The sequence below is a fragment of the Nomascus leucogenys genome, chromosome 25 (genome assembly GCF_006542625.1).
Source record: "Nomascus leucogenys isolate Asia chromosome 25, Asia_NLE_v1, whole genome shotgun sequence".
NCBI classification, from domain to species: domain Eukaryota; kingdom Metazoa; phylum Chordata; class Mammalia; order Primates; family Hylobatidae; genus Nomascus; species Nomascus leucogenys.
This window is the reverse complement of record NC_044405.1, coordinates 24,969,533-24,993,332: the sequence shown is the minus strand read 5'-3', so window position 1 is coordinate 24,993,332 and position 23,800 is coordinate 24,969,533. Positions and strand designations below refer to the sequence as shown.

Below are 23,800 nucleotides of genomic sequence, written 5' to 3'. Positions count from 1 at the left end.
AACATACAACCCACAGAGTGGGGGAAAATATTTGCAAACTATGCCTCCAACAAAGGACTAGTATCCAGAATCTACAAGGAACTAAAACAAATCAGCAAGAAAGAAAAAAGAATAAGTCCATCAAAAAGCAGGCAAAGAACATGAATAGACAATTCTCAAAAGAAGATATACAAACAGCCAACAAACATGAAAAATACTCAACATCACTAATCAGGGAAATGCAAGTTAAAACCACAATGAGATGCTGCCTTACTCCTGCAAGAATTATGATAAAAGAAAAAACCATAAATGTTGGTGTGGATGTGGTGAAAGGGAATACTTTTACACTGCTGGGAATGCAAATTATACAAGCACTGTGAAAAACAGTAGGAGGTTCCTTAAAGAACTAAAAGTAAAACTACCATCCGATCCAGCAATCCCATTACTGGGTATCTACCCAAAGGAAAAGAAGTTGTTATATGAAAAAGACGCTTGCACATGCATGTTTATAGCAGCACAATTGCAATTGCAACAATATGAAACCAACCTAAATGCCCATCAGCCAATGAGTGGATAAAGAAAATGTGGTATATATACACCAGGGACTACTACTTAGTCATAAAAAAAGGAATGAAATAACATATTTTGCAGCACCTTGGATGGAGCTGGAGGCCATTATTCTAAGTGAAGTAACTCAGGAATGGAAAACCAAACGTCATATGTTCTCACTTATAAGTGGGAGCTAAGCTATGAGGATGCAAAGGCATAAGAATGACACAATGGACTTTGGGGACTCATGGAGGAAGGGGGTGAGGGATAAAAGACTGCATATTAGGCACAGTGTACACTGCTCGGGTGACAGGTGCACTAAAGTCTCAGAATCAACCTTTAAGAACTTATTCATGTAACCAAAAACCACCGGTACCCCAAAAACTATTGAAATTTTTTAAAAGCAAAGAAAAAAAGAAGAAAGAAATAGCTGTAACAAAAACCACGCAAGGGGCTAAGGGGCTCCCTGGACACCTCCACGGCTCAATAAAAAGGTGCTGGCATTTCTCCTGCATTCGGAAGACTCCAGCTCTGAGCATCTTGCATTCAGGGTCTGCCTTCTCAGAACCTCCAGAGACTTCGGGACAATTCTACTTTCCCTAAGGCTTCTCATTAGAGGGTGGAAAAGGCATTTACAAGCTTGTCCAAAGAATGGCAGACGTCATGAGTCAGTCCTTTCCAAAAGCCCAGACTTCCCCACGGCACCATATCTCCATGTAACAAAACTGTATTTGTACCCTCGAAGCCTGTAAAAGTTTTTTTAAAAACTTTCTATTATTTGAATCCTGACCCCACCCCCCCCAGCCCACCAAATTTCAGCCAAGTCTCAGCTTTCAACCCATCCCAAGAACAGTTCACTGTGAAAGCGACACTCACTGATTAGAAACCATCCGGAAATTCTGAACTCTCGGAGAAGCCCACGCTTGTAGTTCTTAACTCTGTGGAAGTTGGAAAGCGAAGATCATGTGTGCAAATGTCCAGCACTTTCCTGGGAAACCCAGATAACGGCCTGTGCGGGGCTTGAGGGGCCCTATGGAGAAACTCACTTGACAAACAGCTGTCACAGGGGAGCCACAAACTGGAGTTGTCTTACCCCAGATGACAGGTAAACCCTTTGGAGGGCTTCAGCAAGGGTGCTTCATTTCCTAAAGGCCTCTTCGTGGCTCTTGTTCTCTCTCCATACAAATGTAGGAACACACTCTTGTCTGGCCTCTAGAGAGTCCTGATGCTGCCTCACCAGAACCAAAGTTCCTCACGAAATGGCTCTGTCACATCACAGGCTGTGTTATAAACGCAGATGTGGCCTCACACTCCAAGGAGGTATAAGCTCTTCAGAGTGCGTATTTCCTCATTAATCATCAGCAGGCTCCAAACAGCAGCCAAACACAGGAAGTCCAGGCCCCAGGCTGGGAATGCAGAGGCCCCAGGGCCAGTCTGTCCTCTCCACTCCGGCCTCCACTCCCTCTCCCTCCTCTTCCAAGTCCTTCGGAGTCAAGGCCCTGCTCAGCCCCCGCCCTGGTCCTCTTCCACCAGCTGGAGGCTGACAGATCCTTCCTGCCCAAAACGTGCTGCCTGGCTGACTGACCTTGCCTCCAGCAAAGGCCCAGGGGCTGGTGGAACTGGCTCCTTCTCCCAGCCAGGCACCTTGACATCCACAAGAACAAATCCTCTTAAGAAAGAAAAAAGTCCCAAGGGTGCATCCTCTGGATGAGACAGCCATTAGGAGTAAGTGTGGTTTCCTTGGCATTTGCTTGAGGACTGGTGGATAGGGCAGAGCTCCAACCCCCCACCCCCCAGTGCTAGGAGATGAACACAGGAACGTGGCTTTGCAGAGCACTGTGACAGTTCTGGAAGACTGTGTCCCAAGAACCTGATGTTCAGCACCATACTGAACTATCTGCTTTTTTTTTTTTTTTTTTTTTTTTTTGGAGACAGCATCTTGCTCTGTTACCCAGGCTGGAGTGCAGTGGCGCGACCATAGCTCACTGCAACCTTGAACTCCTAGGCTCAAGCAATCCTCCAGCCTCAGCCTTCCAAAGTGCCGGGATTACAGGTGGGAGCCACCACACCCAGTGAAAGGTCTGCTTTTTGAATGGTCCTTTTTGATAATCTTGTCAGAGAACTCAGAATCAAGGATTTCTGCATGTAATAGGCACCAATGGAAGATATAGCTAACATATTTAAAGACCAAGAAGCAAGTAAATGGGGCCAGGGGAGGCGAAGAATGCTGTTCCTTCCAGTTGAAGATGTGAAAGGAAAATAAATCACGGGACCCCAAAATCACTAAGCCAAAGGGAGAAAGTCAAGCTGGGAACTGTATCAGGCAGAACTGCCTCCCGTTTTATTCCTAAATAAGATAGCTATTAAGATGAAAAAGCTGCATACCTCCCTCACAATTTGCCCACGAGAAAAATTCCCTTGTGGGCCTCAAGATCTTTACCTTAAAAACAGTTCCGTTGAATTTCATCCTAGCAATGTAAATTGTAGCTGATCTTCACAGGTGGCGGAGCAAAGGCCAGAACTCAAAGTCATCTCTCTGCTCACCTGAGACAAATGCGTATCTGATTGCTTTCTCTGCCCTATTGCTTACGTAAAAATACAGATTCATTGAGTCAGACTAAGGCATAACTGCCTATTCCTCTATCCCGCTCTCACATGTAAATTGTGTATTCAATGAGAGGCTGATCACCCTTGTGTCTCTTGTCTACCTACTACTTGGAAGTCCCCACTTGGAATTGTCCCACCTTTCCAGACCGAACCAACGTACACATTACACTTATCGATTGATGTCTCATGCCTCCACAAAGTGTATAAAACCAAGCTGTGCCCTGACCACTTCGGGCACATGTTGTCAGGACCTCCTGAGGCTATGTCATAGGTATGTCCTTACCCTTGGCAAAATAAGCTTTCTTAATTGATTGAGACCCGCCGGGCACAGTGGCTCATGCCTGTAATCTCAGCACTTTGGGAGGCCAAGGCGGGCAGATCACCTGAGGTCAGGAGTTTGAGACCAGCCTGGCCAACATGGCAAAACTCCGTCTCTACTAAAAATACAATAATTAGCCAGGCATGGTGATGTGGACCTGTAATTCCAGCTACTCGGGAGACTGAGGCAGGAGAATCACTTGAGCCCAGGAGGCGGAGGGTGCAGTGCGTGGAGATCGCGCCACTGCACTCCAGCCTGGGTGACAGAGCGACATTCTGTCTCAAAAAAAAAAGAAAAAAAAAAATCTATTTGTCTTTCCAAAAGAAACCTATTTGTTCTTTCTATAGGAAGCCTTTCTCCCCCTTCTCCTCTCCTACAACGTTAGATGTATAAGCCTTTTAACTCTTTAACTATTAATGAGCCAGCTACTTCCTTTGTTGGCTCCCATATGCATAAGGCATAAACATTTTTTTCTCCCGTTAATTTGTCTTTTATAAGTTTCTTCCACAGGCACCTGGTGCTGAACCTAAGAAGATGGCAGAAAAGTTAAATTTTTTTGTGTTATACAATAGCTAGACATTTGTCTCATTTGTATCCTTTTTGTCATCCAGTGCAATTTTCTCAGGATGACTTCAGCTGCACGTCACAATTCAGTGAGTGCTGAGGCTTACTTCTAACCCCGCTGGCTGTTTTCCTTTCTTCTGGTGGAACTTCAATTGACCACAACCACTCCATTAAGATAAAAAAACTATAGTGTGAAAATCATTCTTTTTCACAACTAGCACATTATTTTCTAGCTTCTATAAATGGAATTGTGTTCCCCCGAAATTGCTATGTTGAAGCCCTCACTCCCAATGTCATGGTATTTAGAGATGAAGCCTTCGAAAGGTCATAAGTTCCTCAAAATGGACACCTCGTGATGGGACTCATGTCCTTATAAGATCTCATTCTCTTGAGAGGCCGAGGCAGGCAGATCATGAGGTCAGGAGTTCCAGACCAGCCTGGCCAATATGGTGAAACCCTGTCTACTAATAACACAAAAATTAGCCGGACATGATGGCACACGCCTATAGTCCCAGCTACTCCAGTGGCTGAGGCAGGAGAATTGTTTGAACCCAGGAGGTGGAGGTTGTAGTGAGCTGAGATTGCGCCACTGCACTCCAGCCTGGGCAACAGAGTGAGACTCCGTCTCAAAAAAAAAAAAAAAAAAAAAAAAAAAAAAAAAAAAAGGATCTTGTTTTCTCTTCACTTGCACACTCCAAGGAAAGGTCATGTGAAGACACAGCAAAAAGGAGGCCACCTGCAAGCCAGGGAGAGCGCACTCACCAAGACATCAACTCTGCTGGCACCTTAACCTTGGACTTCTGGCTTCTGGAACTGGGAGAAATGAAAGTCTGCTATTTAACCCAGCCTGTTTGCAGTATTTTGTTATAGCAGTCAAAACTGACAGACAGCAGCACTTTTTCCTCCACAGAAAATGGCCATATCTGAAAATCTGGTATAATCATCAATTCTAAATTATGAACATTTAATCCTTCAGTGCTTCAGTGTTAAAAGCCATTTTTAATAGGAATCGGTTTTTTTGCCAGTTTTTCATGTGCATTCTGTGTTTCTCTGGCTACTCCTCACTTAAACCATTTTCTTTCTGGAGTTGCCTTGTCCTTGGACACTAGCACTTAGCTGGAAATATCACGCATTTAGGAGTTGTCACCCTAGCTCAACTGAATCAGAAGAAAAATGCAATAGGAAGCCCGCTTGAAAAATGAACTGGGAGCACAAATTATGTTAATGACCTAAACTTCCTATCTATTCCCGTTAATTTAAAATAATACAACCACTCATTTGGTTTGCTCAAAGAACTCTAGAATTTTAGGTGAACAAAATTTTAGGTGGTCTCTTGCCTGGTTCTGTGGTTTTCCTGGTGTAAAAAATGAATTTTCATCATCCTTATTAACTTGGAGGTAACTCTCATCATTCTTAAGTAATTAATTCATTAAACAGTTCTGCTAAGTCAGTGTTGGCAGACGAGCTTCTTCTTTGACATTACAGTTAAGTCCACTTCCAGGTTCCTGGCACCTGGCACCCCCAGGTCATGTGGCCAGGTGATATGGTTTGGCTGTGTCCCCACCCAAATCTCATCTTGAATTGTCCTCCCATAATTCCCACCTGTTGTGGGAGGGAGCCAGTGGGAGATAACTGAATCATGGGGGCAGTTTCCCCATACTGTTCTCTGGTAGTGAATAAGTCTCATGAGTTCTGATGGTTTTATAAGGGGAAATCCCTCATGCTTGGCTCTCTGATTCTCTCTTGCTGCTGCCATGTAAGAAGTGCCTTTCACCTTCTGCCATGATTGTGAGGCCTCCCCAGCCACATGGAGCTGTGAGTCCATTAAAACTCTTTCTTCCCGGTCTCGGGTATGACTTCAGCAGCGTGAAACCAGACTAATTCACCAGGTTAGTTGTGTTATCCACTAATTTCATGCAGTGGCTATTCAGAGAGCGCTTAACACTTAGCCTAGGCAGGAGAGAGCAACTAACCAAGCCAAGTGCCTGCCCTTGCGCTGACCTTCCTTAGGGCATGCTGGGGTCAGCCCTAGACCCTCACCAGCAGCCTGAACTTCTCCAAGGTGCTTTTGCCAGGCAAGGCCTGAGAAATGTTTTACTCACTTGAAGGGTGAATAGAGGCATGTTAGAAATTGCAATAGTAGAAAATAAAAACAATGATAGTTAATAATAATAACAATGGCAAACTGAGAGCCCTGACAGTGTGCTGAGCCCCCATTCCAAAAGTGTCTTGTTATTCACAGCAAGCAACCTTCACGAGTCCCGTGAGCTGGTTAACTGTGTTCCATCAGCAAGCAAACAGAACCCAGAGCATGCTGGGAGACCACCTTCTTCAGAAGATCATTCTGAGTTGATGAATTATTGGGTTTTAGTAAGAATAATTATTCCTCAGTTATTGATTCCAAAAAACAAACCTCTATGCTGAAAGGGATCAGAATATGCCACCCCAAAATATGCCATTTTGGCATAAGAATTATTTTGAGCTGAAGATAATTGAGAAAAAGTAGAGATAGAAAAAGAGGGACAGGGGCAACCCCCTTTGGGACCCCTCCCTCTGTATGGGAGCTCTGTTTTCACTCTATTTCACTCTATTAAATCTAACAACTGCACTCTTCTGGTCCGTGTTTATTACAGCTCGAGCTGAGCTTTCACTCACCGTCCACCATTGCTGTTTGCCACCATCGCAGACCCGCCACTGACTTCCATCCCTCCAGATCCGGCAGGGTGTCTGCTGTGCTCCTGATCCAGTGAGGCGCCCATTGCCACTTCCAATCAGGCTAAAGGCTTGCCATTGTTCCTGCATGGCTAAAAGCCTGGGTCACCCTAATCGAGCTGAACACTAGCCACTGGGTTCCACGGTTCTCTTCCATGACCCACAGCTTCTAATAGAGCTATAACACTCACGGCATGGCCCAAGATTCCATTCCTTGGAATTCGTGAGGCCAAGAACCCCAGGTCAGAGAACGCGAGGCTTGCCGCCATCTTGGAAGTAGCCTGCCACCATCTTGGGAGCTCTGGGAGCAAGGACCGCCCCCCCGTAACATTTTGGCGACCACAAAGGGACATCCAAAGTGGTGAGTAATATTGGACCACTTTCGCTTGCTATACTATCCTATCCTTCCTTAGAATTGGAGGAAAATACTGGGCACCTGTCGGCCAGTTAAAAACAATTAGCATGGCTACCAGACTTGAGACTCAGGTGTGAGGCTATCTGGCGTCACGAGCTCCTGGCAGTAGCCAATTGAGATCATGACTCAGCCAGAAGTCTCTATTCAACAGTCGCCCATGTGTGCGCCCTTACCTTTCCTTCTGACCCATGCCTCCTGGGTCCCGACCACAACTTTCTTGAAAGTGTAGCCCCAAAATTCTCCTTACCTCTGAATCTACTTCCTCTGATCCCTGCCTCCTAGGTACTAATGTTTCAGACTTTCATTTCCTCTAGCAAGTTGTATCTCCAAAGGGATCTAAGGAAGCTCTACGCTGCGTCCTTAGGCACCTAGCTATAACCCAGGGAGTTATATCCCTGGTGTCCCTCCCGATTTAGGTATACAGCTCTCGACATAAGCAGTTATATGGGACCCGTTCCCCACCACCCTTGCTAGGGCCCCAAGTTTGTAATGGCTAAGAGAGAGAGATGGAGAGAGAGAGAGAGATGAAGAGAGAGAGAAAGAGGGACAGGTTCTTGGCCTCATGGATTCCAAGGAAGTCAAAGAGTAAAAGAAAGAAAAAAATAGTAAAAAAGCAAAAAAAAAGTGTGCCCTATTCCTTTAAAAGCCAGGGTAAATTTAAAACCTATAATTGATAATTGAAGGTCTTCTCCGTGAACCTATAACACTCCAATGCCACTTTGTTGTCAGTGTAAATAAGGGCGTAGCCCGAAAACACGGAGGCCACTGACAACCCATAGCCTTCCTATCTAAAATCCTTAACCCAGTAACCCGTGGATGAGCCAAGTGCATTCAGTCGGTGGCGGCAACTGCTTTGCTAAAAGTAGAAAAGTAACTTTTAGAGGAAACCTCATGGTGAGCACACCTCACCAGAATTAGTCTAAGTCAAAAAAGCAAAAAGGTAGCTTACTAACTCAAAAATCTTCAAGTATGGGGCCATTATGTTAGAAAAAGGTAATGTAACTCCAACCACTGATAATTCCCTTAACCCAGCAGATTTTCTAACTGGGGATTTAAATCTTCATTACCATACAAAGGTCCGACCAGACCTAGGAGGGACTCCCTTCAGGACACGAGGATAGATGGTTCCTCCCAGGTGATTGAGGAAAAAAACACAGTGGGTATTCAGTAATTGATACGGAGACTCTTGTGGAAGCCGAGTTAGAAAAATTGCCTAATAATTGGTCTCCTCAAACATGCGAGCTGTTTGCACTCAGCCAAGCCTTAAAGTACTTACAGAATCAAAAGACTATCTCAATACTGCCTCAAACGGTTCCTACACCCTCTCTGAAACGAATTTGCATAAGAACTGTTGTTTATGGGAATGCATCTTGATGGGGCAGCTGGGTTGTTAGGAAATACTCAGGAACTCAGCCCAGCTCTAGGACTCACCCCTGAGTGCAAAGGCAATGTTGGCATGCTGGTAAAGGACCGCTAGAATCCAGCAGCCCGGACCCCTTTCTTTGGGTCAAGAAAGGCAGGAAAACAGCTGCAGGACTGCTACATCGGTGAGCGTAACTAATCCGATAAGCAGAGGTCCATGGATGGTTACGCACCCTGGAAAGGAATAAGCATTAGGACTATAGAGGACGCTCTAGGACTAATGCTCATTGGAAAATGACCAGGGGTGCTGGCATCCCTGTGTTCCTTTTTCAGATGGGAAACATTCCCCCCCAAGGCGAAAACACCCCTAAGATGTATTCTGGAGAATTAGGCCCAATTTGACCCTCAGATGCTAAGAAAGAAATGACTTATATTCTTCTGCAGTACTGCCTGGCTGTGATATCCTCTTCAAGGGGGAGAAAGCTGGCCTCCTGAGGGAAGTATAAATTATAACACCATCTTACAGCTAGACCTCTTTTGTAGAAAAGAATGCAAATGGAGTGAAGTGCCATATGTACAAACTTTCTTTTCATTAAGAGACAACTCACAATTATGTAAAAAGTGTGGTTTATGCCCTACAGGAAACCCTCAGAATCTACCTCCCTACCCCAGCATCCCCCTGACTCCTTCCCCAACTAATAAGGATCCCCCCTTCAGCCCAAATGGTCCAAAAGGAGATAGACAAAGGGGTAAACAATGAACCAAAGAGTGCCAATATTCCCCAATTATGCCCCCTCCAAGCAGTGGGAGGAGGAGAATTCAGCCCAGCCAGAGTTCATGTAACTTTTTCTCTCTCAGACTTAAAGCAAATTAAAATAGACCTAGGTAAATTCTCAGATAACTCTGATGGCTATATTGATGTTTTACAAGGGTTAGGACAATCCTTTGATCTGACATGGAGAGATATAATGTTACTGCTAAATCAGACACTAACCCCAAATGAAAAAAGTGCCACCATAACTGCAGCCTGAGAGTTTGGTGATCTCTGGTGTCTCAGTCAGGTCAATGAGAGGATGACAACAGAAGAAAAAGAACGATTCCCCACAGGCCAGCAGGCAGTTCCCAGTGTAGACCCTCACTGGGACACAGAATCAGAACATGGAGATTGGTGCCGCAGACATTTGCTAACTTACGTGCTAGAAGGACTAAGGAAAACTAGGAAGAAGCCTATGAATTATTCAATGACATCCACTATAACACAGGGAAAGGAAGAAAATCCTACTGCCTTTCTGGAGAGACTAAGGGAGGCATTGAGAAAGCATACCTCTCTGTCACCTGACTCTATTGAAGGCCAACTAATCTTAAAGGATAAGTTTATCACTCAGTCAGCTGCAGACATTAGGAAAAAACTTCAAAAGTCCGCCTTAGGCCTGGAGCAAAACTTAGAAACCCTATTGAACTTGGCAACCTCAGTTTTTCATAATAGAGATCAGGAGGAACAGGCAGAACGGGACAAACAAGATAAAAAAAAAAAAAGGCCACTGCTTTAGTCATGGCCCTCAGGCAAGCGGACTTTGGAGGCTCTGGAACAGGGAAAAGCTGGGCAAATCGAATGCCTAATAGGGCTTGCTTCCAGTGCGGTCTAAAAGGACACTTTAAAAAAGATTGTCTAGATAGAAGTAAGCCGCCCTCTTGTCCATGCCCCTTATGTCAAGGGTATCACTGGAAGGCCCACTGCCCCAGGGGATGAAGGTCCTCTGAGTCAGAAGCCACTAACCAGATGATCCAGCAGCAGGGCTGCAGGTGCCCAGGGCAAGTGCCAGCCCATGACATTCACCCTCACAGAGCCCCAGGTATGCTTGACCATTGAGGGCCAGGAGGTAAACTGTCTCCTGGACACTGGTGCGGCCTTCTCAGTCTTACTCTTCTGTCCCAGACAACTGTCCTCCAGATCTGTCACTATCCGAGGGGTCCTAGGACAGCCAGTCACTAGATACTTCTCCCAGCCACTAAGTTGTGACTGGGGAGCTTTACTCTTTTCACATGCTTTTCTAATTATGCCTGAAAGCCCCACTCCCTTGTTAGAGAGAGACATTCTAGCAAAAGAAGGGGCCATAATACACCTGAACATAGGAGAAGGAACACCCATTTGTTTTCCCCTGCTTGAGGAAGGAATTAATCCTGAAGTCTGGGCAACAGAAGGACAACATGGATGAGCAAAGAATGCCCATCCTGTCCAAGTTAAACTAAAGGATTCCACCTCCTTTCCCTACCAAAGGCAGCACCCCCTCAGACCCGAGGTCCAACAAAGACTCCAAAAGATTGTTACGGACCTAAAAGCCCAAGGCCTAGTAACACCATGCAGTAGCCCCTGCAAGACTCCAATTTTAGGAGCACAGAATCCCAACAGACAGTGGAGGTTAGTGCAAGATCTCAGGGTTATCAATGAGGCTGTGGTTCCTCTATACCCAGCTGTACCTAGCCCTTCTACTCTGCTTTCCCAAATACCAGAGGAAGCAGAGTGGTTTACAGTCCTGGACCTTAAGGATGCCTTTTTCTGCATCCCTGTACATCCTGACTCTCAATTCTTGTTTGCCTTTGAAGATCCTTCGAACCCAACATCTCAATTCACCTGGACTGTTTTACCCCAAGGGTTCAGGGATAGTCCCCATCTATTTGGCCAGGCATTAGCCCAAGACTTGAGCCAGTTCTCATACCTGGACACTCTTGTCCTTCGGTACGTGGATGATTTACTTTTAGCTGCCCGTTCAGAAACCTTGTGCCATCAAGCCACCCAAGAGCTCTTAAATTTCCTCGCCACCTGTGGCTACAAGGTTTCCAAACGAAAGGCTCAGCTCTGCTCACAGCAGGTTAGATACTTAGGGCTAAAATTATCCAAAGGCACCAGAGCCTTCAGTGAGGAACGTATCCAGCCTATACTGTCTTATCCTCATCCCAAAACCCTAAAGCAACTAAGAGGGTTCCTTGGCATAACAGGTTTCTGCTGAATATGGATTCCCAGGTACGGCGAAATAGCCAGACCATTATACACGCTAATTAAGGAAACTCAGAAAGCCAATACCCATTTAGTAAGATGGACACCTGAAGCAGAAGCAGCTTTCCAGGCCCTAAAGAAGGCCCTAATGCAAGCCCCAGTGTTAAGCTTGCTAATGGGGCAAGACTTTTCTTTATATGTCACAAAAAAAAAAAAAAAAAAAAAAAAAAACACAGGAATAGCTCTAAGAGTCCTTACACAGGTCCAAGGAGTTTGCAACCCATGGCATACCTGAGTAAGGAAATTGATGTAGTGGCAAAGGGTTGGCCTTGTTGTTTACGGGTAGTGGCGGCAGTAGCAGTCTTAGTATCTGAAGCAGTTAAAATAGTACAGGGAAGAGATCTTACTGTGTGGACGTCTCATGATGTGAATGGCATACTCACTGCTAAAGGAGACTTCTGGCTGTCAGACAACCATTTACTTAAATATCAGGCTCTATTACTTGAAGGGCCAGTGCTGCGACTGTGCACTTGTGCAACTCTTAGCCACATTTCTTCCACACAATGAAGAAAAGATAGACCGTAACCGTCAACAAGTAATTGCTCAAACCTACGCCGCTCGAGGGGACCTTTTAGAGGTTCCCTTGACTGATCCCAACCTCAACTTGTATACTGATGGAAGTTCCTTTGTAGAAAAAGGACTTCAAAAGGCGGGGTATGCAGTAGTCAGTGATAGTGGAATACTTGAAAGTAATCCCCTCACTCCAGGAACTAGTGCTCAGCTGGCAAAACTCACTCGGGCACTAGAATTAGAAGGAAAATGGGTAAATATATATACAGACTCTAAGTATGCTAACCTAGTCCTCCATAGCCATGCAGTAATATGGAGAGAAAGGGAATTCCTAACTTCCGAAGGAATACCTATCAGACATCAGGAAGCCATTAGGGAATTATTATTGGCTGTATAGAAACCTAAAGAGGTGGCAGTCTTACACCGCCAGGGTCATCAGAAAGGAAAGGAAAGGGAAATAGAAAGGAATCGCCAAGCAGATATTGAAGCCAAAACAGTGGCAGGGCAGGACCCTCCATTAGAAATGCTTATAAAAGGGCCCCTAGTATGGGGTAATCCCCTCCGGGCAACCAAGCCCCAGTACTCAGAAGAAGAAATAGAATGGGGAACCTCACAAGGACATAGTTTTCTCCCCTCAGGATGGCAAGCCACCAAAGAAGGAAAAATACTTTTGCCTGCAGCTAACCAATGGAAATTACTTACAACCCTTCATCAAAACTTTCACTTAGGAACTGATAGCACCCATCAGATGGCCAAATTGTTATTTACTGGACCAGCCATTTTCAAAACTCTCAAGCAGATAGTTGGGGCCTGTAAAGTGTGCCAAAGAAGTAATCCCCTGCACTGCAAGCCATACATTTCAATCCCTGTATCTTTAACCTCCTTGTTAAGTTTGTCTCTTCCAGAATTGAAGCTGTAAAATTACAAATTGTTCTTCAAATGGAGCCCAGATGCAGTCCATGACTAAGATCTACCGCGGACCAGAAGCAGTTACAGCAGTCGTCGGCCAACCTCCCCAACAGCACTTACGTTTTCCTGTTGAGAGAGGGGACTGAGAGACAGGACTAGCTGGATTTCCTAGGCTAAGAATCCCTAAGCCTAGCTGGGAAGGTGACCACTTCTACCTTTAAACAAGGGGCTTGCAACTTAGCTCACACCCAACCAATCAGATAGTAAGGAGAGCTCACTAAAATGCTAATTAGGCAAAAACAGGAGGTAAAGAAATAACCAATCATCTGTTGCCTGAGAGAACAGCGGGAGGGACAGTGATTGGGATATAAACCCAGGCATTCGAGCCAGCAACGGCAACCCCCTTTGGGTCCCCTCCCTTTGTATGGGAGCTCTATTTTCACTCTATTTCACTCTATTAAATCTTGCAACTGCAAAAAAAAAAAAAAAAAAGCAGAAGAGAAAAGAAAAGAAAAAGAGGGTAGGACTCGATGGCTCATGACTGTAATCCCAGCACTTTGGGAGGCCGAAGTTGGCTGATCACTTGAGGTCAGGAGTTCAAGATCAGCCTGACCAATACGGCAAAACCCCGTCTCTACCAAAAATACAAAAATTAGCTAGGCATGGTGGCAGTCTCCACCAAAAATACAAAAATTAGCTGGGCGTGGTGGCGGGCTCCTGTAATCCCAGCTACTCAGGAGGCTGAGGCAGGAGAATTGCTTGAACCGGGAGGTGGAGGTTGCAGTGAGCCAACATTGCACCATTGCACTCCAGCCTAGGTGACAAGAGTGAGACTCCGTCTCAAAAAAAAAAAAAAAAAAAAAAAAACTTCTGCCCTCCTCCTATCTGCCAGAGAGGAGGGCATAAATTTCCCTTGTGAAGATGTACCCTCATCCCCCCTATGAGAGAGATAAGAACAACCTCTATTACCAGAGAAGGAGACAGCACCGAGATGAGTCTGCATGGATTAAACCTTGCTAAATGACCCAATCTTTCACAACTTTCACCTGTGTGCTTACTCGCCCACAGTGACCACTCCTAGAAGCCCAAACCCCTTTTCCTTTGTCACCTCTCCACAATGTATTGCCCTTTGCTAAAATGGTATCTAAGCTCCCAAATCTAACCACTTGTTTGGGTCTCCACTTTCTTTGAAGGCCTCCATGCACATAAAAATTAAAATATTATCAAGTAAAATGTGTATGCCTTTTCTCCTGTGACTCTATGTTTTGTCACTTTAATTCACAGTTGCCAGCTGATATGGTTTGGCTCTGTGTCCCCACCTAAATCTCATCTTGATTTGTAGCTCCATTAATTCCTGCGTATTGTGGAAGGGACCCAGAGGGAGATAATTGAATCAAGCGGCTGTTGGGGGGGTTCCCCCATACTGTTCTCATGGTAGTGAATAAGTCTCACGAGATCTGATGGTTTTAAAAAGGGTTTCCGCTTTCACTTCTCTCATTCTGTCTTGCTACTGCCATGAAAGAGGTGGCTTTTGCCTTCTGTCATGATTGTGAGGCCTCCCCAGCCACCTGGAACTGTGAGTCCATTAAACCTCTTTTTCTTCCCAGCCTTGGGTATGTCTTTATCAGCAGCATGAAAACAGACTGATGCATCAGCTGCTGAATATAAGAGAGTGGAAGTGTGATATATAGATAGATATAGATGATATAGATATATACACACAATAGGTTTCCACCCATGGTTCCTGGCTCATAACTCCCATCACCCTTCCGTGTACTCTCTTAAGTAAACAGAATCTCTCTCTCTGACCTACTCCCACTCTCCTTTCACCTTCCCATAGCCAAACTCTAGCCTGTTTGTGGGTCATAAGACCCTCATTCCAGAAAGGGTCCTGCCGCATCCCTTGGAGGAAGGAAAGCTGCAGAAAGAGGCCAAAAGAATCTGGACAGACAGGCCCTGCTGGGTTTAGAACAAACACTTTTTGCCCAATCTCATTTCAACACACCCGTTCATGCTGCAACGATACATAGCCAATGACGTCCTCAGAACACATGGAGGTTCCTGGAGGGCCACACACCCAGGGAAGGCATGGAAGCTCCACCCCCCCTTCCCACATCCCTCGCCCTGCGCATCTTCATCTGTATGATTTGCAATATCCTTTATCATAAGCCGGTAAACATAAACAAGTGTTTTCCTGAGTTCTGTGAGTCATTCTAGCAAATGGATCAAACCGAAAGAAGGGACTGTGGGAACTCCAGCTTGAAGCCGGTCGTTCAGGAGTTCTGGGGGCCTGGACGTGCAGATCGGTGGGAAAGTATGGGGGTCTGTCTTGTGTAACAGAGCCCTCGCCCCGTGGGATCTGAGCTGTCTCCAAGTAGAAAATGTCGGAATGGAATTGGAGGACACCCAGCCAATGTCCAATGCAGAGCTGAGTGCTTGCTTGGTGGTGGGGAGAACCCCACCCCTGCCAATTTGTGTTGGAGAACCCCAACCCCAGCCAGAAGTCTGTGCTGGTTGTTACAGTGTTGAATGAGAGAACAGGAAAAAGCACATTGAGTGGTGAGGGTTTTTTGTTTTTTTTTCACACGAACAAGAGGAAATATTTTTTTCCCTTCTACTAGGAGCTGGTAAGAAAAATGGCGAACAAAGCAGACAGATCAGGGAGACAACATATTAGTCGAATAATCTCACAAATATACACAGGGTTGTAGCATCTTATCCACGGGCCCTGTCTCTGCAGGCCTAGCGTAAGTCATAATTCAAATAACTCCAGAACAATGTGCCACAGGACATTTCTGGAGGCTGAGAGTCCAAGATCAAGATGTGGGAAGGCCAGGCTCCCTTTGAAAAATGTAGGAGGGAATCCTTCCTGGCCTCTTCCTGGCTTAGGTGTTTGTTGTCAACGTTGGTGCTCCTTGGCTTGAAGCTGCATGACTCCAATCCCTGTCTCTGTCTGACCATCACACAGCCTTTTCCCAACATATCTTCACATTGTCTTTTTATAAGGACACCAGTCATACTGGATTAAGGGCCCACCCTAATCCAGCCTAACCTCAGCTTAAGTTGATTACATCTGCAGAGACCCTATTTGCAAATAAGGTCATATTCCCAGATACCAAGGGTTGGGACTTGAACATATCTTTTCGGGGACACAATTCAACCTGTAACAGTGAGACTGGGGAGGAAAAAGCAGCAATATTGCCAAGGAAACTGCTGTGAACAATGGGTGCTCCATTCTGCTTAGACATACTGAGAAGGGCACAGAAGCCTCCAGAACAGTCCCCCCAAAAAAACAGGAGGTATGAGCCTTTACTCACCAGCATTTTTCTCTAGGAATATCAACTCCAAAAATTGTGAACCTTCCCCATTCATGGCATGAGAGGAATCCTGATGAAGAAAGTAAAACCTTGCAGCCCATGCTTGAAGTAAGCTGCTGTGAGCATGCAGTGACTTAACCACAGAACAGAAACACACCCCAATCTCTGCTGAAATTAGAGGTTAGGCTGAGAGGGCGTGAGTCAGAGCACCACATGGGTCTGCAGCAGCCCACCCCACGTTCTTCTCAGATTGTTCTGTCACTAAGCCTGCAAGATCGTGGCCAGCCACCATCTCCAAATGACTCCATAGAGAAGGTGTGGTGGACACGCCGCCTGCAGCTAACCAGGGACCATGGTTGGGACGTGTCATCTCCCTCCTCCGCCACACGTCCTAGATTTCTATCAGCGCTTATGATGGTCTGGGTGACCTGCCTGAGCACTGGCTGGCCTTTCATCGCTCAGGGTCTGAGTTCTTGGTTGCCTTGTGTTTATCAGGCCCTGATGGCTGCCACTGCCCAGTCATCATTATCCCCAGACTTGGAAGCACCAGAAGAAGCCACCGACAATCTCCTCAGTCTCAGCTGTGTTTCAGTTCCCTGGTAGCAACCATAGCCCCATTGACAGCTGGAATTATCTGTCCCCTGATGGTGGAGAACCTTCTTTCTTTGCCTGCTCGTCTACTAGTGGGCCCAAAGGGGCCCAGTGATAGTCATATTCGGCTTCAACAGAACCTTTACTGTGAACCTCAGCAGAAGCTGCCCTGCTTCGTCCCAGGAACCAGGATCTCTAGTCCTGTGGAATATAAGTTCTCAGGGATAGGAAGCAAAATTCTACTAGTGGGTCACTAGGAGTTACACGGAAAGCAACGAATCCTACTTCCAAGATTTGGTTTCCAGACCCATGTGTCCTGACAATTGGTGTCAAAGCACCATAGGTAGGCTGTAGGTTCAACACCATATTGGCTGTTGTTACAGCACTGTGGCCACCCTCGAGGCCAACCCTGGGGAGCGTTGGCCCTGAGCTGGCAACTTTGCTGAGCCATCAATGGCCTTTTCATTGTTCATGTAGGCTGGCAGCTTCCAAGTCATCCGTATGTGGTCAAAGCAATGGATCCCACCGTCGTGCATTCATGGCACACCTCTTTAATGATAAAATGGGTCCTTGGTTTGGGCTGATGTTATGCAGGTTTCTGTTTGAGACGTCATTCCTCCTAGAGGCCCTCAGGTAGGGGTGCTGGCAGGAGGACAGGCAGAAAAGGCAAATCTGTATTAGAAGCAGGTGTCAATTCCAGTAAGGGAAAATCACCTCCAGCTGCAATTGAAGGGGCCAGATGTAATCAACCTGCTATCAAGTGTTTGCTGGTCCCCCAGGGCTGGAAGCATAGGACAGACACAGTGGAGGCAGCAGCTACATCAGCCACGGTGAGGGGCACGCACCGCCGCCACCCCGCCCTGCCATCTTGGCTCCTTCATCCACAGCCACTGCCTGAGCACTGGTGACTGAGGAGAGAGGCCAGCTAACACCACCAGATGTGGCACCCAGAGGCCCTGGTGGACCCCGACATGAGACAGAGGCCTGCGTGTCTTCTGCGCACTCCAAGCAGCCCAGCCACACGCCACTATCCCAGCCTTTGTAGACTCCGATCTGCCAATCTTGCTTCTCCCAGGCCTCCACTAGAGGTCTCCATCTAATTTCTGAATTTCTGGTTAGTTTTTCAAAATGCTGAAATCCACAGGCTAAATGATGGAGAAAACTCTCTCAAAGTCCACACTTAGGAATCAAGGTCTGACTTCGTGGTCTCTCCTCCTACCCTGGCGAGTTCTGCCACCCTTCCCATGAGAGTTGAACACACATAGATACACACACAGTTAAAACTGACAGTAATGAGAGGGGGTTAGGAACTAGACAACATACAGTGGAGGAAAATCACAAGCCCCACCTCTTGTTATTCGGATGGGCAGACAGAGACTTCACACATCAACCACTCCCTGAGACGCTCCTTGACTTCACCTCCATTGGGACCCACAGGTTGCTGGAGCTCAGGTTCCTGAGGCCATGCTGTGTAACATCTCGTACCCGGTTTCATCTTCCAGTCCAGCCTCTGAAACTTCCATCAGTCACCTGCAGCCAAGATTTACCAAGGATTATTCTTTAACTTGATCTCTAAAACACAATTAACAGCTGTTAATTGCACACAATTAATTAGGCCTCCTCCTAAACAGTAAGATCCGTATAATTATGAGCATGATGTGCTAGTTTTTTTTCCAGATCCACATTAAAATAAAATCCTAATAAATAAGATCAAAATTAAGTGTTTGTGTTTCCCAGAAGTACTTGTGCACCACCTGTGGGAAAAGTTGTCATCTGCTTCAAAGTCAGGTTTTATAGACAGAGCCCTGTTTTGTCTCTGAAGGAGGAAACTTGTCTTCATTCAGATTTGCTGAGGTGTTTGAAAATATGGGGTTTGAGTTCACATTTCAAGATTGTCCGTAGCCCTTTTGTTTTAACCAAATCCAAGAAGAAGAGAGAGGCCCTGCTGCTTTCAAATGCTGATAACCAGTCTGGGGTGTCTATAATGTTAGAGGAAAAAATGGGCTTGACTTCACACAGGAAAAAGAAAAATATCTCGGTTTCATTTACATAAGTCTAGTGACATCTGAAGTGATGAACAATAAGTAGTGTTTATGAACTGCTACCATTTCCTACATTAGCCACGTTTTACAACTTTCCAAAAACTATCTAAAATATTTTTAAACATCTTGGCACTCCTACAAACAGCAGAGTTTTACATTTCAGGGTTTTACATGCCAGATGGGCAAGGCAGACTCTGTAGTAGAGCCATGGGGCAAGGGAATCCTGATCTCTTTATTCGGAATGGCAGGACATCACAATGGATAAATCAGGCACGTTTAGCAGAGAACAGAATAGCATCCGCTTGAGTTTTACTGAACGTTGTGTGTCATTTGCCAGCATGATGAGATGGCAAATAGGTTCTTTAGCACAGCTCTCTAGGGTGTAAATACTTTCTATTGTATCAGGATTCGTTTCAGCCACAGACAATCCAAATGCATATAAAAGAAACTTCAAATAACAGATTCATGCCTGTAAGGCATTACTCTCCTGCACAAAGAAGTCGGGAGGTACAGGCCTAGACTCCTTTCATCTTCCTTCTCTGCCATCCTCAGCATGAAAATTTGTTCTCAATATCCTCTCCCTGCCCAGCTGGTGGCTGCAGCAAGAAGAAGGAAATCTACAAAGAATGTGATGACCAACTGATCACCCAGTGTATTAGTCCATGTTCATGCTGCTGATAAAAGACATACCCGAGACTGGGCAATTTACAAAAAAAAAGAGGTTTGTTGGACTTACAGTTTCACATGGCTGGGGAACAGACCAATAAGGAGCTGCAAAACTGAATCAGTAATAAATAGCCTGCTAATCAAAAAAAGCCCAGGATGTGATGAATTCAGAGCCCAATTCTACCAGATGTACAAAGAAGAGCTGGTACCACTCCTACAGAAACTATTCCAAAAAATTGAGGAAGAAGATTTCTCCCCAACTCATTATATGAGGCCAGCATCATAATGATACCAAAATCTGGCAGAGACACAACAAAAAAAGAAAACTTCAGGCCAATATACTTGATAAACATCAATGCAAAAATCTTCAACAAAGTACTTGCAAACCGAATCCAGCAGCACATCAAAAAGTTAATCCACCACAAACAAGCAGGCTTCATCCCCAGGATGCAAGTTTGGTTCAACATATGAAAATCAACAAATGTGATTCATCACATAAATAGAACTAAAGACAAAAACCATATGATTATCTCAAATGCAGAAAAGGATTTTGATAAAATTCAACATCCATTCGTGTTAAAAACTCTCAATAAACTAGGTATTGAAGGAATATACCTCAAAATAATAAGAACCATCTATGACAAACCCACAGCCAACATTATACCGAATGGGCAAAAGCTGGAAGAATTCCCCTTGAAAATCAGCACAAGACAAGAATGCCCTCTCTCACCACTTCCATTTAGCATAGTATTGGAAGTCCTAACTAGAGCAATCAGTCAAGAGAAAGAAAGAAAGGGTGTCCAGATAGGAAGAGAGGAAGTCAAACTTATCTCTTTTTGCAGATGACATGGTTCTATATATAGAAAACCCTATAGTTTCAGCCCCAAAGCTTCTTCAGCTGATAAACAACTTCAGCAAAGTTGCAGGATATAAAATCAATGTACAAAAATCACTAGCATTCCTATACACCAGGAACAACCAAACTGACAGTCCAATCTGAAAGGCAATCCCACTCTCAATTGTGACACACAAAAAATAAAATGCCCAGGAATACAGCTAACCAGGGAGGTGAAAGATCTCTACAATGAGAATTATAAAAGAATTACTGCTCAAAGAAATCAGAACAGACACAAACAAATGGAAAAACACCGCACGCTCGTGGATAAGACGAATCAATATCATTAAAATGGCTATACCACCCAAAGCAATTTACAGATTCAATGTTATTCCTATAAAAGTACCAATGACATTCTTCACAGAACTAGAAAAAAATATTTTAAAACTTATATGGAACCAAAAAAGAGCCCAAATAGTCAAGGCAATCTAAGCAAAAAGAACAAATCTGGAGGAATTATGTTACCTGATTTCAAACTATACTACAAGGCTATAGTGTCCAAAATATCATGGTCCTGGTACAAAAACAGGCATATAGACCAATGGAACAGAATAGAGAGCCCAGAAATAAGGCTGCACATCTATGACCATCTGATCTTTGACAAAGTTGACAAAAGCAAGCAATGGGGAAAAGAGTCCCTACTCAGTAAGTGGTGCTGGGACTGCTGGCTAGCCATATGCAGAAGATTGAAGCTGGACCCCTTCCTTACACCATATACACAAATCAGCTCAAGACGGATTGAAGACTTAAATGTAAAACCCAAAACTATAAGAACCCTGGAAGACAACCTAGGCAATACCATCCTGGACCTAGGAACAGGCAGATTTCATGACAAAGACACCAAAAGCAATCACAACAAATGCAAAAATTGACAAATTGTATCTAATTAAACTTAAGACCTTCTGCACAGCAAAAGAAACTATCAACAGAGTAAACATACAGCCTGCAAAATGGGAAAAACTATTTGCAAACTATGCATCTGACAAAGGTCTAATATCCAGCATCTGTAAGGAACTTAAACAAATTTACCAGAGAAAAACAATCCTATTAAAAAGTGGGCATAGGACATAAACAGACACTTCTCAACAGAAGACATACATGCGGCCAAGAAGCATATGAAAAAAAGCTCAATATCACTGATCATGAGAGAAACACAAATCAAAACCACAGTGAGATACCATCTCACACAAGTCAGAATGGCTATTACTAAAAAGTCAAAAAATAACAGATAATGGCTTGGTTGCAGAGAAAAGGGAATTCTTATACGCTGTTGGTGGGAGTGTAAATTAGTTCAACCATTGTGAAAAGCAGTGTGGTGATTCCTCAAAAAGCTAAAAGCAGAACTACCATTTGACCAAGCAATTGGTAAATTAATTAATGGGTAAATACCCAGAGGAATACAAATAATTCTGCCTTAAAGACACATGCACATAAATGTTCATTGCAGCACTGTTCACGATAGCAAAGACATGGAATCAACCTAAATGCCCATCAATGACAGACTGGATAAAGAAAATGTGATACATATACACCATGGAATATTATGCAACCATAAAGAAGAACAAGATCATGTCTTTCGCTGGAACATGGATGGAGCTGGAGGCTATCATCCTTAGCAAACTAATGCAGGAACAGAAAACCAAATACTGCATTTTCTCACTTACAAGTGGGAGCTAAATGATAAGAACTTATGAACACAAAGAAGGAAACAGCAGACACTGGGGTCTACTTGAGGGGGGAGGGTGGGAGGAGAGAGAGGAGCAGAAAAGATAACTATTGGGTACTGGGCTTAATATCTGGGTGATGTAAAAATAGGTACAACAAGCCCCCATGACATGTGTTTATCTATGTAAAAAACCTTCACATGTACCCCCAAACCTAAAATAAAAATTTTTTTAAAAAGAAAAACAAATTCTCATTTTTAGAGTGGCTAGTAACAAAATGAAAATAAAATAAATCACACAAACAAATGAGTCTAAGCTGCGGTAAGGGGTGGGGACTAATGGTTGGACCCCACCTGTGCGGTGTTTGTATTAGGGGAGGGACGAGTCATGAGGGAGGGCACTTTCAGGCTGGATGATGCCTCCCCAGTGGTGCAACTAAGCACTGAGACAGGTACTCACTGGGGACTCTAGTGCACGACCCTCCTGACACCCTGTTGGGAAATGAGCGCACGGGAGCCCCCACAGTTTCCAGGTTCCTACAATTATCAGTGTGGATTGAAATGTTTTCCTTCATTGTAACCGCCAGATGGCACTGCAGGGTGATATACTGAATGAGAAAGACTTGCATATAAAATTTTACTTTAATAACATCCCCGGGTTTGTTCCCTCCCCAGCCGCCACCCCCCAACACACATACCCATATTTCATTTGATTCAATGAGGTTGGGTGACTCAGTAATCCGGTGAATTCTCATCCTAAAGCTGGAAGAAGACTGTAAATTATGCTAATTATAAAGCCCATGAATGATCATCTTCCAGCCATATTTTCTTCTTGCATAAAATGAAATTGTATTTATACTTTCATAATCCAAGCTAAAGTTAGCCATAACACTCTGTGTACTATACAAGAGCGAGGATCTATTTTCTTATTTGTTTACAATGTATCCTCAGAATCTAGGACACTACCTGTCATGGATAAGCACTCAATGGAAAATAAATGGATGAATGAATTAATGAGTGCTAAAGGTGATTATTAAGAAAATAAATACATGGACCTCCATTACTTGGACTAAAACTAAGTTGGAATGAAATGGCCCAGATGAAAACAGAAGCATGTATTTACATTTAGAAAGAGGCCTTTATAGCATTAGAAATTATTAACTGGGCTGGTCATGGTGGCTCACACCCACAATCCCATCGCTTTGGGAGCTTGAGGCAGGAGGATCACTTGAGCTCAGGAGTCCAAGACCAGCCTGAGCAACATGGTGAAACCCCATCTCTACTAAAAATACAAAAAAATTAGCTGGGCGTGGTGGCATGCACCTGTAGTCCCAGCTACTTGCAAGGCTGAGGCAGGAGGATGATCTGAGCCAGGGAGGTGGAGTTTGCAGTGAGCTGAGATGACGCCACTGCATTCCAGCCTAGGTGACAGAGTGAGACTTCATATCAAAAGAAAGAAAAGAAAAGAAAATTAAGAAAGGAAGAGAAGGGAAGGGAGATGAGAAAGAAGAAAAGAAAGAAAAAGAAAAGAAAGAAAGAGAAAGAAAGAAAAAGAAAGAAGAGAGAGGGAGAAAGAAAAAGAAAGGAAAGAAAGAAAGAAAGAAAGAAAGAAAGAAAGAAAGAAAGAAAGAGGGAAAGGAAAGGA

At 44.5% G+C, this 23,800-nt stretch overlaps 1 protein-coding gene across 1 annotated transcript in view; it reads right to left on the bottom strand.

Moving 5' to 3' along the window:
- IGSF5 (immunoglobulin superfamily member 5) overlaps positions 1-7,430 on the bottom strand; it is a 55,952-nt gene extending 48,522 nt beyond the window's left edge. The window contains exons 1-2 of the mRNA XM_003280256.4: positions 7,319-7,430; positions 6,674-6,756 (exon numbers count right to left, since the gene is read on the bottom strand). Coding sequence (XP_003280304.2) covers positions 6,674-6,756; positions 7,319-7,335 — 100 coding nt within the window. The 5' untranslated portion in view covers positions 7,336-7,430. The remainder of the gene's footprint in view (positions 1-6,673; positions 6,757-7,318) is intronic.
- Between the last annotated feature and the right edge of the window lie 16,370 nt (positions 7,431-23,800).